The following is a 16,821-nucleotide window of genomic DNA, read 5'->3' as shown; positions in this document are numbered from 1 at the left end:
AGTAGTTTCTTATACCTCAGGGAGATCGGCTTGGTAGCTATGCGATCGTTTAGGGGTCTGTCCTCCAATGGTGTTGCCTCTGGAAGGATCGTGCCTTGCAGGATGGCTGATTTGAGAGCGTGACGGATCTGGAGGTATCTGAATGTCTTGGAGTCAGCCATTTCGAAGTCCTCTTGTAATTAGGTAAATGGTTTCACGTTGCCTTTTAACCACAGGTTGCCAACCCTCGAGACACCGATTATGTCCCATTTGAGTTACCCAGATCATCGCTCAAACCACCAAGACACTCCACATCCCATAGTGGTGTGGAATGAGTCATCCTGTGCTGCCAGCCCAGTTTCCTTGTGACTTTGTGCCAGACTGCCACCGTTTGGTGTGTAGGGCTGGTGAGTGTTTGTTTCAGTGGGTTCATATGCAGTGCCTGATTGTGGCCTCTTGGGCCCATGAGCATTTTATCCATGTGATAAACTGGGTCAGATTGGGAGCCGTAGATCCACTGATAAATTACGGCAAGCTGACTGGTCCAGTAGTACGAGCGGATCTCTGGAAGAGCTATTCCGCCATCTTACCACCCCTTTACCAATTTGTCCCACAGCAGCGAATGGATTTCCACTTCTATCTTGACAAAGTAGGAGTCTGGGAGCGGATAGGGAGTATTTTACAGGACATATAAGAATCTTGGTAATGCCTAAAGAGAGCAGCCCGTCCCAGTAGAAACAGCGGCAGTGTCCTCCAGTGTTGGACAACTTTCTGTAACCTTCTAAAGGTGCCTAGCAGGTTTAGGGTGTAGATCTGAACAGGATCTCGGGAAACGTTAATTCCCAGATATCGGAAGGTGTCTTCTACCATTGTTACAGTACATCCCAGGGGAAGCTTGGGTTGGGGGCCATACAAGATGTAAAGCACTGATTTGCCCCAGTTTATAGTATATCCTGAGTATTTACAGAAATTGGTAAAGATTTGGACGACCTGTTAATGGAAGCGCTAGGTGATGCCATATAGAGCAATATATCGTCGACGTATAGCAATATTCTATCCTCCCATTCCATTGTCCATTTAAGACCACAGAGCAGGGGATTCTTCCTTATCCAGGCCGCCATTGACTCAAGCATTAGTGCGAAGATCAGGGGTGACAAGAGGCATCCTTGCCGGGTTCCTCTGTTGAGGGAAAAGGTGAGCAAGGTGTGTCCATTTACCACTACTTGTGCTAAGGGGTTGGTGTAGAGCAGTTTAATCCAGGCTATATACTGTGAACCAAAACCGATCTGTTCCAATACCACGTAGAGATAGGGCTATTCGATGGTGTCAAACGCTATCTGCACATCCAGTCATAGTATTACTGCCTCTTCTCTTATGAACCCACTTCTGCCGCGAACGTCGTGCAAGCATCGGAGGTTTAAAGCAGTGTTCCTCCCCGGCATGAAGCCTGACTGGTCTGGGTGCACTAATTTCGTGATGAGTGGTAGTAGTCTGTTAGCTAATACTTTGGCTAATATCTTTACTTCGTTGTTAAGCAGCAATATGGGGCGATATGAACTACACAGTTTGGCCTCCTTACCCTGTTTGTGAATGACTACTACAGTGGCTAGTCTCTGATATTCGGGAGGCTTCCCTGTCGTTTGCTATCTTGGTACATCTGACGTAGGGAAGGAGCAATAGTTGATGCGGTCAGTTTGAATAGGTCTATTGGGAGGCCACTGGGCCCCATTGCTTTCCCCGATTGAATAGTGTTAATTGCGCCTATAATTTCCTCATCGGTGACATCACTATTGAGTGTATAGGCCTCTTCCGGTGACAGGGACAGTAGACGCATGTCCGAGAGCAACTCTTTGGAGTCATTAAGGGCTGTGGTGGACGAGGAGGAATCCAGTCTAGAGTAGTATTGTGCGAATATTTCAGCTTTTTCTTGTGGTTCTCTTATACTCTAATTTTTCACGTTTCTGAGACGTCACCCATTTGTCTGCTTTTTCCCCTCCTGTCCAACCATGCCAGCAGTTTCCCCGCTTTGTCTCCTGTGTCGTATAGTCTGTGGTATGCTGCTAGATGACTACTTTTTGCCTGCTCTGTCACCACGTTTTTGTACTCTAGTTGCTGGAGTTCTAATGCGTGAGATCTCTTCCAAATCAGGATCTGTTTGTTGTGTTTCTACTTCACAGATCTGTTTCTCTAGTTGTGATGTTTCTTCCTGTGTATCCTTTTTATGCCCAGTTGTCAGGGATGCTTGTCCCTTAATGACTGTTTGTAGGCTTCCCATTGTGTTTGCGGGGAGTGTACGGGGCCTTTATTTTAATTAAAATAGAGTTTTTTGTGTGGATTAGGTGTTCACGTATGTGTGGAATTTTTAAGATATGGGGGATGTAGAGAGATCCCAGCATGCCGAACCGTTGTGCCCAGTGTGAAGCGGGTCGTGAGTGGAGAGTCATCCGATATTCCCCACGTTAATTGTCTGACATCATGAAAGGAGGACAGTTGGTCTGGCCAAGCCAGTATATAGTCAAACCGCGACTGACTGTTATGTGCACCGGAATGAAATGTGAAGTGTGACCTATTTGGGTTATGAGTTCTCTAGACATTTGCTAGGCCCATAGCCACCAGGTATTCCACAAGGGTGGAACCGCCACCAGGTTTGTGTTTCGGGGGGTGGGGGGGGGGGGGGGGTTACGATCATGTGTACTGCATGATACCATGTTGAGATCCCCTCCTAACATCAAGTCTCCCTTGGGCAGGTCTAGTATTATTTTACTTAACTCCGAGAGGGTGGATTTTTGCCGATAAGAGGCTAAGTGGTCTACCCTCCCATGTGCCTGTAATGGCCGCAATTCTGTGGCCATTACAGGCGCAATGAATCAAGATAGGATTTTTCCGGACTTAAGGGGAAGTTTTAATGTAAGAGGATCCCTGTCCCCCTGGCGCCCGCAGTGAGGCCCGCATAGGCCACTAGCATGTAACCCCATCTATTTAACGCCTTGCATTTATTCCCCATGAGATGGGTCTCCCGCAGTAATACTACATCTGGAGTGTGTCACTTAAGAAATTGGAAGACTATTCCTCTCTTCAGCTTATCTCCCGAACCATTTACATTCAAGGACAGCAATCTGAGGGAGGGGGGGGGCAGGCATCAGAAGCCGCTAAGTTTTGGTGTGTAGGCGTAACTTTCATTAAGCAAGAGGAGCCCATAGGGCTGGCCACCGGAATTGGTGGAGGAAGGCATGATTGCTGTCACAGCTGCATGTGATTCAACATGTAACCTGACTGAATGTGACTGAATAAAGTATTTCCGCACTAAAACTAACTCTAACATCTGCAAATTACAATTATGGTACAGTATTCTTCTCGGGTACGTAGAATGGAATCCCACCCCCTCCACCCTGCTAACCTGCCTGATGGTTTAGGAACTACCCACTACCCCAACATGCAGAGCACCTGTCGATTCCCAAAAAACAATTAACAGGGGGGAACCAGGACTTCAGATTCCGCAAACCCTACCCCTCATCTCTTTACATTTCAGAGTGATCGGGTATATATACACTACAGCATTAGCATTCCGTTCGGTAGTAATCAATAGTCATCAGGGGAGTAACTTTCCCAAGTTCAACAATCAATCCCTTTATTTTGTTGGAGCGTGAAGCGGTAGTGGCTCTTACTTGGATCATTGGATATGCGTGGAGTTCTGCTTTTGCTCGACTCGGAGCCTGTTTGCGTTTTCACTAGACGGTTGGGTTGGTTACCCATCGGGCTAGAGTGTACCACCATACGCCATCCCTCTAGCCACTCCCAGGATTCCTCAGGGCTTGAGAAAAAACAGGTTTTACCTTCTGCTTCCTCCCTCAATTTTGCAGGAAACAGCATTGAGTATTTCATGTCTTTATCTCTCAGCGCTTTTTTTACTTCAATAAAGTTGCCTCGGGCTGCAGACATTTCAATTTGAGGTCTTCCGCGAAAAGATCCGCGGCCAGGACTTTGGCGCGCGGGAACGCCAATTATGCGCACTTTATTGCACATAGATCGCCCTTCATACTCGTCAAGTTAAGCTCCCAGTATTTTAGTTGTGTTACACAGTACTTTCACTTGTTGTTGGAGGGTCTAGGAGTCTTATTTCAGTGTTTGGGTTGTTCTTCCACTTCTAAGATTCGGTCGCTCAGCTTGCGTAGGTCCGCCCTCACCAGTGAGACTTCGGAAGCTATCGAGTCTATGCAGGTTTCTAGTGATTGGCGAACTTTGGTTGGTTCGTTTTACCCCGCTGCTGGCTCTTACGTGCTGGCACACCCTCTTCTTGCCCTTTTTGTAGTGTGAACTTGTCCAGCTTGGTTTGGTATGTACCCTGCCCTCCTTTGCAGGTTGACCTAACGCGTCCACTGATCAGGCAATCCGCGGGGTATCAGGGCAAAGGGACGATCCACCAGGTACTCACCGCCGCCTGACCAGGGGGTTACCGTGTCGCCTGTCGGCTTTCCCCCAGCTGGGTCATACCCCCTCTTCAAGCTCTCGCTTGGCATCCAAGGTATTGCCCAGTGATTAGGGCATTCGTGAGAATTAAGAGGTGTGGCTGGATCAGGAAGTTGTCCACGGCCTCCTCTTGTAGAGGACTGTTAACCTGGTCAAGGATTGATTTTTGCCCACCTATGAGGAGGCTCTCTAAAGGTGTAGAGGCGATGGTGCGGCGCCCCCAGTGTGAGGAGCTCTACTCGGCCTTAGTGCCTCAGCAATGGACGCAGGGGACAGCACTCCCCATGACTTCCCCACTCGTTAGTTACCTCCCCCCGCCTGCACAGGACAGTTCTGATGCCTGATTGTGTTCAGGTGGGCCACACCACCACCTGCCGCACGGCGGTGTCGTCCACGTCCCAGCTGCATATCACCGTCACTTTGCTCCTGGCCGCAGATCACACACCAGTTCTCTTGTCAGGCCAAGCCGCACCCCTCTCACCTCTGAGTGTCAGCAGAAAGCTCCGACCACGCCACAGTTGCCAACAGGGGATTTCACAGGGAGGAGGCACAGATTCCGAAGTCACGTATTTGGTATTTGTAGTATGTAGTATGTAATATGTAATTGGCATATTCTTACCCTCCAGTGATTCAGCATAGTTCCAAGCCACGCAGCCCCTCAATTCGTTGCCAAGGTGGTACAGCCCTCCACGGCAGGGCTGCCGTGTGAAATATGTATACCAAGTTGCCCCAAAATAGCGAGGACGCACTCGACTGCAAATGAAACCATCCGGTTTTATTTAAAAGCAAACAAGCATCTGCATTCTAGTTCGAATTTTGCAGCCTGACGCGTTTCGAGGCCCCTGCCTCTTACTCATATCCAAATGTTGGAAACTGCACAGAGGTTCCAATTGCATCGTCTGCGTGGCTTGGAACTATGCCGAACCTGTAAAGCAGCACAGAAAATGAGGACACTACGAACCTGCTCTGCATTCGGAGGCCCACTGGAGGGTGAAGAAACACATTTAAAAAAAAGATATGGAGACCAAACAGAACCCACTGGAGGATAAGAATCTGCCAATTACATACTACAAATACCAACATGCATCACTGAATCGAAATCACTTGAGAGGCCCACTGGGGGTCAAGTTCATTTAACAGCATACAAATGTCGATGTAATTAGAGCCTCTGTGAAGTTTTCAGCATTTGTCTGTGAGTAAGAGGCAGGAGCCTCGAAACGCGTCAGGCTGCAAATTCGAACTGGAATGCAGATCCTTGTTTGCCTTTAAATAAAACCGATGGTTTCATTTGCAGTCAAGTGCGTCCTCTCTATTTTGGGGCAACTTGATATATATATATATATATATATATATATATATACACATACACACACATAAATGTATATATATACTTCACAGTCTCTCTTGTGTAGCTACTACTGCCACCTAAACGAAAGTCGCGTCACCTCATGGGACCCCACAAGAGTAAGTCCATGCAATATATCCACTTCATCCTCTCATCAAGGACGACGACGTGTGCAGTTGTTATACTTATTTTATTCGGCCAATATCATACGCGTTCTGGCTACCCAGCAGCCTTGCTCACCGATAATACAGCAGTAAGAGCGGCCATTTTTAAATACCAATCGTGATCGGGATCATTTCACATAAAAACTACTCCCAAATGACAGTGAAAACAGACTCGTTGTTTTTTATGAATTCACAACTCATACAGGGGCCTATAAAAATTGCAATTATTTCAAATATATGAATAAAGTTCACTTTCATTATTCCTTAAATGTTTGCTCCATATTTACATTTTTGTACATGTTTTTTCGCAGCATTTTAAAAATTCAATAGTTCAGTGGCTGTGGCATCGGTGTGATAATATCGCTGCAATTATCACATCATATCCTTGTTCTCATTAAACCCTGGTGAGTATACTGAAAGTTACAATCAAGCCCAAGTGGGCAAATAAGCCATAAAATATTACATGAGCTTTTTTTAATGGAGTATACTATTTACATTTGTCACCGCCCTAGTGGGCCCATTTCATTGCCCCTCTCCTGTTGAGTTTATTTTATCACTTCTGAGTCCTGTTTATAACCCATAACTTACCGTTAAAAAACCTAATTTAATACAGTTAAAACAGTTTAAATGCGTGTACAAATCTTCCTCTACATTAAGACCTTCTGGCTGTTTAGAATTTAATTTGATAATGTACCAGGACTCTAATCTTCTCAGTTTCTTTTCCCTGTTTCCTCTCCGTACATTATCTGTCACTGCATCAATTAAATAATATGTAAGCCCTTTGGCATCCTTTGCATGAAAACGTTTAAAATGGTGGGCAACCAGATATGTACGATCACCATTCTTGATTGCCCTAATATGCTGCAATATTCTCTTAGGCACTTCCAGAATTGTACTGCCCACGTACCGCAGGCCACAAGGGCACTGCAGAATGTAGACAGCAAACTCTGTTTTGCAACTATATTTTCCTCAGATTCTTTTCATCATGTTGGACAATCCTGGTCTGTAGTGATTCTTGTTGATGCCATACAAACAAGCCTTGCATTTTATACATTTTAGAAATCCCTGTCTCTGACTCAACCATGTTGCCTTTGGTTGCACTTTTTTCAGGGTATTGCTAACCAATGCCTGTTTGAACGATCTGACACGTCTGTAAGTCACTTGTGGTCTGCATGGCACCTCCTTTCCCAAAACTGGGTCATATTTATTTACATGCCAGTGTTTAAGATGCTCTGCAACATACCATGTTGTGTACTAAATGTTATTAACCGATACTGATTTTTGGTATCTTTCATTTTCTTTTTGTCTTTTACAAACAATATTTTCTCTCTCTTTCTTTTGGAAGCTCTACATACTGCAGCATTGACCCAATCATCAGGATAACCTCGAAAAACAAATCTTTCCTTCAAATGAGTAAGTTGTGCCTCTGATTCAGCCTCCTCACTACAATTTAATTTGGTTCTCAGACATTCATCAAACTGTATATTTCTCTTTAGGTTGATCGGATGGAAGCTTGTCAGGTGCAGGAACGTGTTTCCAGAGGATGGCTTCCTATACAGTTTTATTTCTACCTTGCCTTCTTTGATGTATATTGTAAGGTGAAGGAAGTTAACACTTGATTTACTCACATCACTCGTGAAGCTTAGATTCAAATAATTCTGTTGAATACTACCGATAAAATTCTTCACTTGCTCGTCAGTGCCCTTCCAGACCAAAAACAGATTGTCGATAAATCGACTCCAATGTAAGATATGTTCTTCCCATTCCACCTGGTACTGCGTCGGGATCACCTGCTCCTCCCACCAGCCGATATGCAAATTTGCATAGCTGGGGGCGAAGCAGGTGCCCATAGCAGTACCGCAAACCTGATGGTAAAGATGTTAAAAAGGAAGAAATTGCTGCTGAAACATTTTTCAGTCATTCTGAGAATCATCTCTGTGTGTGTCAACAAGCTTATAGGTCTCATCCCCAGAAAATCTGTGTGCCTGATGCTTGTATATAGTGTGGACACATCTATAGTGACTAGCAAGTAATCATCCTCCCATGAAGGTCGTAGATTCTTCTAAAAAAATTACCTGAATCTTGTATGTAAGAGGAAAGTGATTTGACTAAACTCCCTAGAAATAAATCAACATACTTTGAAGTGGGCTCCAGGGAGCTACCTATAGCTGAAATAATTGGGCGACCTGGCGGATCAACTGCATTTTTATGAATTTTGGGGATTAAATAAAACACCGGTGTAACAGGTTTATCAATTTTCAAAAACAAATATTCATCATGATTTAGAAGGCCTTGTTCATACCAATGTTGTAATTCTAGATTATATACTTGATGACTTAACAGCATTTGCTTATCAGTGATTTTGACATAACACTATTTGTTATCCAATTGCTTATATGCTTCCATCAAGTATTTCTGTTTGTCCCAGAAGACAACATTACCCCGTTTATCCACATTTCTCACTATGCATTCATTGTTTTCATTCAACTTTTTTACCAAAGCATATGACGTTTGTTTCTGCATGCAAATTGAATTTTTATTTTTGTTTTTGCTTCTGTGGATACATAATTTCTTGAGTTTATTTGTTACAAGATCATTGTAGACATCAATTGCATCCCTTGCAGTCATTGGAATAAACCTTGAATTTGGTTGAAACCGTTATGTTGATGCCTTGCTCCTGTGCCAGTGATGATAAATCCCCACTATTTCCATCCGAAATGTTTTCAGTGTCAAGTTCTCTTAATTCAAACAACAGATTCATATCATCAACTGTTAATGTCCCTTGATTTATTGTAGGCGTCTGCGATGTGCCTTGCTGCCGCGAAGATGGATTCAAAAGAAAATGTTTCTTTAGTTTGAGCATCTGAACAAGCTTAAATAAATCTATCCTTGTTTGGACATAATCTAAATCAGTTTCTGGGCAAAAAGATAGTCCTAATTGCAAAATCTCCTTTTCCTGATTTGTGAGGCTGACAATAGATGCTTCATTATTGCCCACTACTCCTTGTTTTCTTTCCTCTTCTTTTCGTCTTCGCAGGGTGGTGCCTTTTCGCCTCTTGCGCCTTTGCCTCTTAACCTTCCTCTTTGTGGCTTTGATGTCTGTGTTTGTAGCCTTGGTCTTAAGTTGAATCGGCGTTCCTCCCGTAAAAAAAACAAATTCATCTATGACTGTTGGAACTGGTTTGCCTAAAAGAACATTTGCATTCATTTTCTTCTAGATCTGTATTAATTTCAGATCTCTGTAAACTGTCCTCCCGACTGCGGTTCTTGCATTGGTCTACTGGCTTTGGTCATATTTTGCCTTCTCATAGTATCAAATTTCTTCGCAAACGTATAGATCTGACCTCTGGCATAGTCCTGTTTATCCTGCAGAAACTCCTGGGCTTTTCTTTCTTTAATGGATATTTCCAATTTACGCAACCTTTCTTTAATTTCTGCCTTGAATATTGTTATTTGATCTTGATCCGATTCTTTACTTAAGGCTTCTAGAATTGCCTCTATTTCTCCAAGGATTCTTTGTCTATCAATATCGGCATATTTAATAAGGATTGCAAGCATCCTGCACTTGGCATTGTTGTTATTTGCTGCCCACTCACGAAGCATCTCAGGGTTTTGTTCCACTGAACTAATGAATTTTTAAAATGTTCAGGAAAAACATGTACAATCATGCAGATATGGAGCAAACTTTTAAGGAATATTGAAAGTGAACTTCATTCATATATTTGAAATAATTGCAATTTTGATTTGCCACTGTATGAGTTGTGAATGCATAAAAAACTACGAGTCTGTTTTCACTGTTATTTGGGAGTAGTTTTCACATGACATGATCAAGATCACGATTGGTATTTAAAAATGGCATCTCTCTCTGCTGTGTTATCATTGAGCAAGGCTGCTGGGTAGCCGAAACGCGTACGATATTGGCCGAATAAAATAAGTCTAACACCTGCACACAGCGGCGGCCATGATGAGAGGATACAGTGGATATATATATATATTTATAGGCATGTTTCACGGTACTGCGTACTAGATGTGGGTTAAACATACATTAATATATATGTATATGCTCTAGAATCCCCGCACAAGGGCGGGACTATTCAGTGCTTATGACTTTGATGAGTATCCCCTGTAAGAGAACCTATATTTACATATAGCTCCCTTGATGTTCTTCTCACCATAAGGACATGAGATGCACTGTCACCACCAGAGAGACTGAAGCTCCTGCTCACCCTCAATTCTCACAGAGGGCAATGGGGGAGGACATATGCTTCAGGTGAATTGCTCAGTTTAGGTTCCTGAGCCTCAAGCTCATTCTCAGGTTCCTGAGGTTCATGCTCACTCTTAGTTGTCTGACACCTTGCTTACTCTTATGATGTCTTCAAGGCTCCTGCTTGTCCTAATGACTCATGCCTGCCTGGGGTGCCAAATCCCGTGCTCACTATCATTTACCTGTGGCTCCTGGCCATGCTCAAGCGCCCAGAGGTTCCTTCCCAGTTACATCGATCAATAAAGCTCTTTCTCACCTTAGGCCCCTGAGGCACATGCTTATCCTCAAGTTGCTTAACACCTTAGCAGCTATGGAACGTCCAAGCACCAGTGCTGGACGTTCCATTGCGCAGGTGCAGTTCGAACGTTCAACGGCCGACGGCAGCACTCCCGAGGTAGTGGTGCCGTCGGCCGCCGAACGTTCGAAGCACTTAAGGGGTTAATCTCCCTCTCAGTTTCACCCCAGATGTTCTTGCTTACCTTCGTATCACTGACCTTCCTGGACAACCTGAGATTTTCTCAGGCTTCTGTCCACCCTTAGGTAGTTGAAAAACTCCCTGTTAAATCTGAGGCATTCAGTAGCTAGACACATCCCTGTCTTTCATGGACCTTTTGGTTGCCTCACAGAAGTCCCTCTGAATGTGATGTCTTGGGGTCTAACACAGCTTGGTACTTGATGACTTTTATACTGTGCAGAAGGAGCATGATCTGAATATGCTTGACATGTTGCAGGAAATCATGTCAACTACAGCCTATCTGTATGAACAGCTCTTCACTCCTTCTGCTAGTGTTTATCCCTCTCTCTGCTTTCTTTATACTTGTATTTCACCTGCATTCACTGGACTTTTTATATTTATATATATCTGTCAATCTTTCATACCCACATTTCATTTTTAGTCTCAGTTGCCTTTCTTCCATTCTACAAATCCCTCAATCTAATTGAATCCCCCCTTTATCATTCTTCCTTTAATTTTTCCATCTGTTTTTACCATCTCTATCTCCTTAGTTGCTGATTTTTTTCATTCACATCACCTCTGCACTATTTCCCCCTCTATTAGTCTATAAATTCCCCGTCTCACACATACACTCTATCCTTTATGATTTTTTGACCTTCTGTGTCCTTTTGCCCGCTCTCGCAATTTCTATTGTCTCAGAGTTTTACTTGAGTTCTTTTTCCTGTCTTGAAAAATCTCCCCTTCTTCAAATGTGTTTTCTCATGTCAGTCCCGCTCATATCTCTCTAGCCGTTGAACTTGTTTGTGTCCCACGTCTCATATTATATTTCGTTGTGTCCCATTTACTGAATTGCTGCTGTCAGCAACAACCTGATTTATCAAACCTCGACATTTGCAGAAGACCATTCTCTGTACACATTAAATAGATTCCTGTCCTTGGGAGTAATTTCAGTTCTGCATACTCAGGCATGGTATTCAGGGAAGTGGAGAGACGTTTTTCTACCTTTAGTAGAAGACATACCAAAAGTCTGATTTAGGAAAGTCGGCCCATGTATGTGGACTTGCTTTTCCAATTCCAAATGGCTCAGGGTGGGCCAGGATCTTCCTTGTATGGGCCTGGCCGACCCTTTAGAACCGGGCCTGGTCCCAAACATGAGTTAAAAGACACAAAAGCCCTGATTTCGAGTTTGACGAAGGACTATTCTATCACAAATTTCCCGGAGGGCCTGTGCACCTTTTATTACGATTTCCATAGAATATGATGCACTTCCGATAAGGCGGAATGGGTATCTGTTACGATTGGGATAGGGTAAACATCAAACTCTAAATCAGGCCAAAGTACCTTACTATAGCTGTGATATTTCAGCCCTTGCGAACTAAAGATTGTGCAAGCGCTGTAAAATGTGTTTTATATGAATTTGTAGAATTATGGTTCAACGGCTGTGAACTCATTTTGAAACTACGTTGCTTCTGGCAAACTCTTCTAGCTGTCAGAGTTGGAGAAGAGCCTCATTCATCTCTATTAAAGTGCGCTGAAATATGGGAAACCGTCGAATGTTATTGTATTGATGATAGAAGAGCACTGAAGCACACCTGAGGGAAATGAAGTGCTGAATTCATCAACATTAGTTGACTTGCCCTCCCAGGAGTAGACTCTTTCCTTCAAGAAAGACGCACCACAGAAAACACAACGTCAGACAAGAACTACTTGATAAGGAGCAGTGATTCTCAATTTCGCCACAACTTTTATCTGTCAGTCACCTGAGCAGGTGGTGGAAGAAGCGTCTTGCGTATCTGCTGATTGGGTCTCGGTACTCCAGCACGGTGGTGTCGGGAAGGGGCTTCGTTGGCGCGTAAAACGTTCCGAGGCTGGCCTCCAGCTGAGCTGTGAAATTCAAAGACAACAGTTTGCAAACCGTGTGTTAGTGTCAGGTGAGAGGCCCAGGGAGAAGGTGGGGGGAGGGAAGCAAGGCTCTTACACAAATACAACTGAAATACGAGTTCGATGTCAGAATGAGAACATTCAAATGAGAAATGATTTCTTCTTAAATCATCACATTAGATTTCAACAACAAATAGGAAAGAGTGTATGCGGAACCAGGCACCTTTCATACGCACATAATTAAAATAATGGCTCACCGGAGTGAAGCAGATGGATCGGGTTTTTCAAGTAAAGTGATGTCTGTCCCCAATTAACTTGGCTTATGTTTTCTGCCACTTGAACGCAGAAAATAAATGCCACCATTCGCCTGTAACCCGTGAGTCAATAAGAAACAACTCGAAGGCTTTTAAACGCCTCGCCTCATAAGTGTGAATATCTCTGTGCCGTCCTGCTTGGATCAACAGGGTCTGGTCAATCAAGAAAGCAGAGCGATGCATCTCTAGAGCGAATCTTGACAAGTCACGTCAAGGAAGGGGTACGGGGATCCCACAAGTCACGATCCCGCATTACTTGTATTTGGGGGGGGGTGTGGGGCCCCCCTCCTTAAACTGTTTTCTATCCCCAGGTGCGACTGCATGAATGAAGGGATCCTGGGACCCCACTGTTAGGAACCCGGAGCATAAAGATGGGGGGGCGTGAGATTTGGTGGGGGGGGGGGGGGGGGGCGGGTACCACCCACATTGCGGAGTGCCCTCCAACTCCCAGTTATTGGGGGCACACGGCACATGTGCTCTGATGGAGCAGGCAGGAAGGCGCCGGCTTCCACACCGGCATGGACAGTTCTGGTCAGGTGGGGATCCGGCTGGGAAGCACAGGCGTAGGTTCCCGCTACCATTAGCTAAATAAACAAGCATTTGCAATGCAACAGGTCTTGCATTTGTTAAAGTTATAACATAACATAACGTGCATTTGTAAAGCGCACGCTCACCCCAGCAACGGGGCATCTTGGCGCTGAAATAACAGATGTGTACTGTTACCCAACTCAATGGTACTCATTTTATCGACCTCAAATGGGTGAAAGGCTGAGTGGACCCGCCTGGATATGAACCTGTGACCATAAGGTCGAACACAGGCCCCTGCAGTGGATGCACTAGTCCACTGAGCCACCAGACCCGGCTGTTGGTGTTGAAAATGAGAGTTTTTTACTTTTATTTTTTTATTTGCAGTTGAGTAATTATATTTGCATAGTGCTATTGCCATTGGTATAAGAAAGCAAAAGTTAAAAAAAACGTAATTTATCGCCATTAGCTCTAACTTTAGCAAATGCGAGACCTATAGCATTGCAAATGCTTCTTTTACGAGCCATACTGCAGGGTGCAGTACCACATGTGGCTAAAAGATTCATATAGATTTGCAACACAAATATGTTATAGGTATTAAAGTGTAAAAATAATGTAACTGCATATTTATAAAACAACACACAGAAACGCAATATATAGTGTAACTTAAATGGTTAATATAACACAGTGGACTTTTATTACTGGATGTTATAAAAGACAAACAGCATATTATAGAACAAGCATATTATACAGCTCGCACAAAATCAACATTGCGCAGAATAAAGAAAATATATATATATATATCTAGCTAAACTAGAGCAGAAATAAGCTTTATATTAGCACAGAAACAGTATATTACAGAACAGGGACGAAAAAAACATTGGTAAAAATAAAGAGAGAAAGGTGTCAACTTTGAAGCTGGGAATTAAAGTTTCAAGTATTGCTGTGGTCCCAACATCCTGTGCAAATAAATTAGCTTCCTTATATGTAAAAACATATGTTATGACCTCAACTGCTGCTATTTATATTCACTTTACTATGTTTGGGTTATTTTTTTGCTATAAAAGCAGGTGTTAGTAATTAATAGCCGTGGTGTGTACCAGAAAATTATGGCTCAAATTAAGCACTAATTTAAAGGCAAATTTTTTTTAAAACAAACAGCATGTTACACACCTCTAAATATAAAAAAAGTACCTACTCTGCAGCGCCACGGGTTGCACAAGCAAAAACACATGTTGTGCAGCATACAACAACAAACGTGGCGTGGCCTAACCACATGTGTGTTTGGGAAAATCCTGTAATGTTTTTGTCTGTATGAAAATGTATTATGTCCTTAAGTGATGTTTAAAAACGTGTAACATCTTTGGGTTAAATAAACATATTTGCAGTAAGGATGGTACAAACATTTTGCAGAAACATATAGTAAAGTGAAAATGTGTTTTGAAAGCAGGATGTTAATGTATCCAGCAAGGAAATAATTTTGCCCATCGGCTGATAGTTCACAGCAAACTGTGAAATGAAACATGTGGTAAAATCACATGTTCTGTTTACTGTCTGGGTGCAAATTAACCATATAGAAAAGATGATGATGCTGATAATTATCAAAAGGCCTTCCGATGCAAGTGGGAAACAGGATGCTTAATGACTCGAGTTTTGAAACAAAAGAAAGAATGCCATGTGTGCACTGTTGACTTAAAAGGCCATCCAAGCCACACAAAAAGACTGTTGTACATTAAATATTAAAGAAAACATTATTTAACCAAAGAGACAGAATATTTTATTTATTTTGGTTGTAAGAAAATGTATTATAGTATTAAGTGGTGTTATTTAAAACTACTTCCAATACTTTGGGTGATTTTTTCGCTATTAAGTGCCGTGGTGCGCACTGGAAAACCCAGGTTAAAATTAAGGACTAATTTAAATACAGTTAATTTCACTGTGAAAAGTGTCCCAGGGAGCCGAGTGTAAGAGAGAAGGAGGGTGTAAAACAGATGAAAAGGGAAGAGGAGGAGAATGGAAGAAGGAGAGAAAGTGTGGATAGAATGGCTAAGAGTCAGAAGGAATAGGAGTAAGCGAGGTCGAGAGTGGGGAGAAATTAGAAAAGGAGTGGAAGAGAGGAGAAAATTGTAAAAGTAAAAAAGTGTGAAGGGTTAAGAGTAGAAAAGAAGGAAGGATCAGGTGAGATAGGTAAATGAATGTGCTGTAAAGAAGGAACAGAATGTGTGAGAGAAAGGTCATTGTGGAGTGGATGTGGCGTAAGGGAGAAAAAAGACGATTCTATGGTTGGGGATTAAAGTTTAAGTGGGTCCAAAAATTGTATTTACTTTGTATGTAAATACATTCATTATGTGCTCAAGAGGTGATATTTAAAATCACTTCAATTACTTTGGGTGATCTATTTTTTATTATACAAGTATGTGTTAATTATTAAGTGGGGTGGTGCGCACCAGACAAACCAGGCTTAGATTAAGCACTAGTTTAAAGGCTAAAATTGTTTACATAAATAACTGTGCGCACATTTACCCCCAATGCGTACTAAAAAACACACATTTAAAAAATCATCTCGGAGTAAAGCAGAGAGGCCTTGAGTGGATTTTAGTAGAATGGAGTAAAGCAGAGTGGCATTGAGCAGACTGGAGTGGAGTAAAGCAGAGTGATGTGGAGTAAAGTAGAGTGGTGTTGAGCGAAGTGGCGTGGAGTAGAGCAGAGTGGAGTAAAGTAAAGTGGAGTTGAGCGGAGTGGAGTAAAATAGAGTGGTGTTGAGTGGAGTAAAGCAGAGTGCTTGGAGTAGAGCAGAGTGGCATTGAGGTGAGTGGAGTAAAGGTGAGTGGAGTGTAGTAAAGCAGAGTGTAGTGGAGTAAGCAGAGTTGCATTAAGTGGAGGTGAGTAAAGCAGAGTGGCATAGAGTAAAGTAGAGTGGGGTGGAGTAAAGTAGATTGGAATGGAGTACAGCAGTGTGGAGTTGAGCAAGAAATAGTTGGGAAAAGCATAGTGGCGTAAAGTAGAGTGGAGTTAAGCAGAGACGGGTAAAGCAGAGTTGAGTAAAGTAGAGTGTGGTCAGTGTAGTGGAGTAAAGCAGAGTGGCATGGAGTAAAGGAGAGTGGTGTGGAGTAAAGCAGAGTAGAGCAGAGTGGAGTAAAGCAGAGTGGTTGTAAAGGCCAGTGGCATGGAGAAGCGGCATTGAGCGGAGTGGAGTGGAGTAAAGAAGAGAGGCATGGAGTAAAGTATAGTATTGTATTTGCATTTATATAGCGCATACTACCCCAGACGAGGCATCAAAATGCTTTTTTGGCAAGTAGCACGTTACTCTGGAACCCATAAAGCATTAGCGGCAAATTAGTGTAGTGAAATATGAAAGTAATTTGAGTGGTGGATATGTTAGTCTGTTATTTGGATTGAGAAGGATAGTGGAGCGATAAAAGAGGGGT

The 16,821-nt window shown here is 43.0% G+C and overlaps 1 protein-coding gene across 2 annotated transcripts in view; it reads right to left on the bottom strand.

The window, feature by feature from the left end:
• WDPCP (WD repeat containing planar cell polarity effector) overlaps positions 1 to 16,821 on the bottom strand; it is a 2,342,145-nt gene that overhangs the window by 1,043,036 nt on the left and 1,282,288 nt on the right. For both annotated transcript variants that reach the window (XM_086927625.1, XM_086927624.1), the window contains one exon: positions 12,434 to 12,557. In XM_086927625.1, coding sequence (XP_086783751.1) covers positions 12,434 to 12,557 — 124 coding nt within the window. The remainder of the gene's footprint in view (positions 1 to 12,433; positions 12,558 to 16,821) is intronic.

The sequence above is a fragment of the Lissotriton vulgaris genome, chromosome 6 (genome assembly GCF_964263255.1).
Source record: "Lissotriton vulgaris chromosome 6, aLisVul1.2, whole genome shotgun sequence".
Classification (NCBI taxonomy): Eukaryota; Metazoa; Chordata; class Amphibia; order Caudata; family Salamandridae; genus Lissotriton; species Lissotriton vulgaris.
The sequence above is the reverse complement of the archived record's forward strand: the minus strand, read 5'-3'. Positions and strand labels throughout refer to the sequence as shown.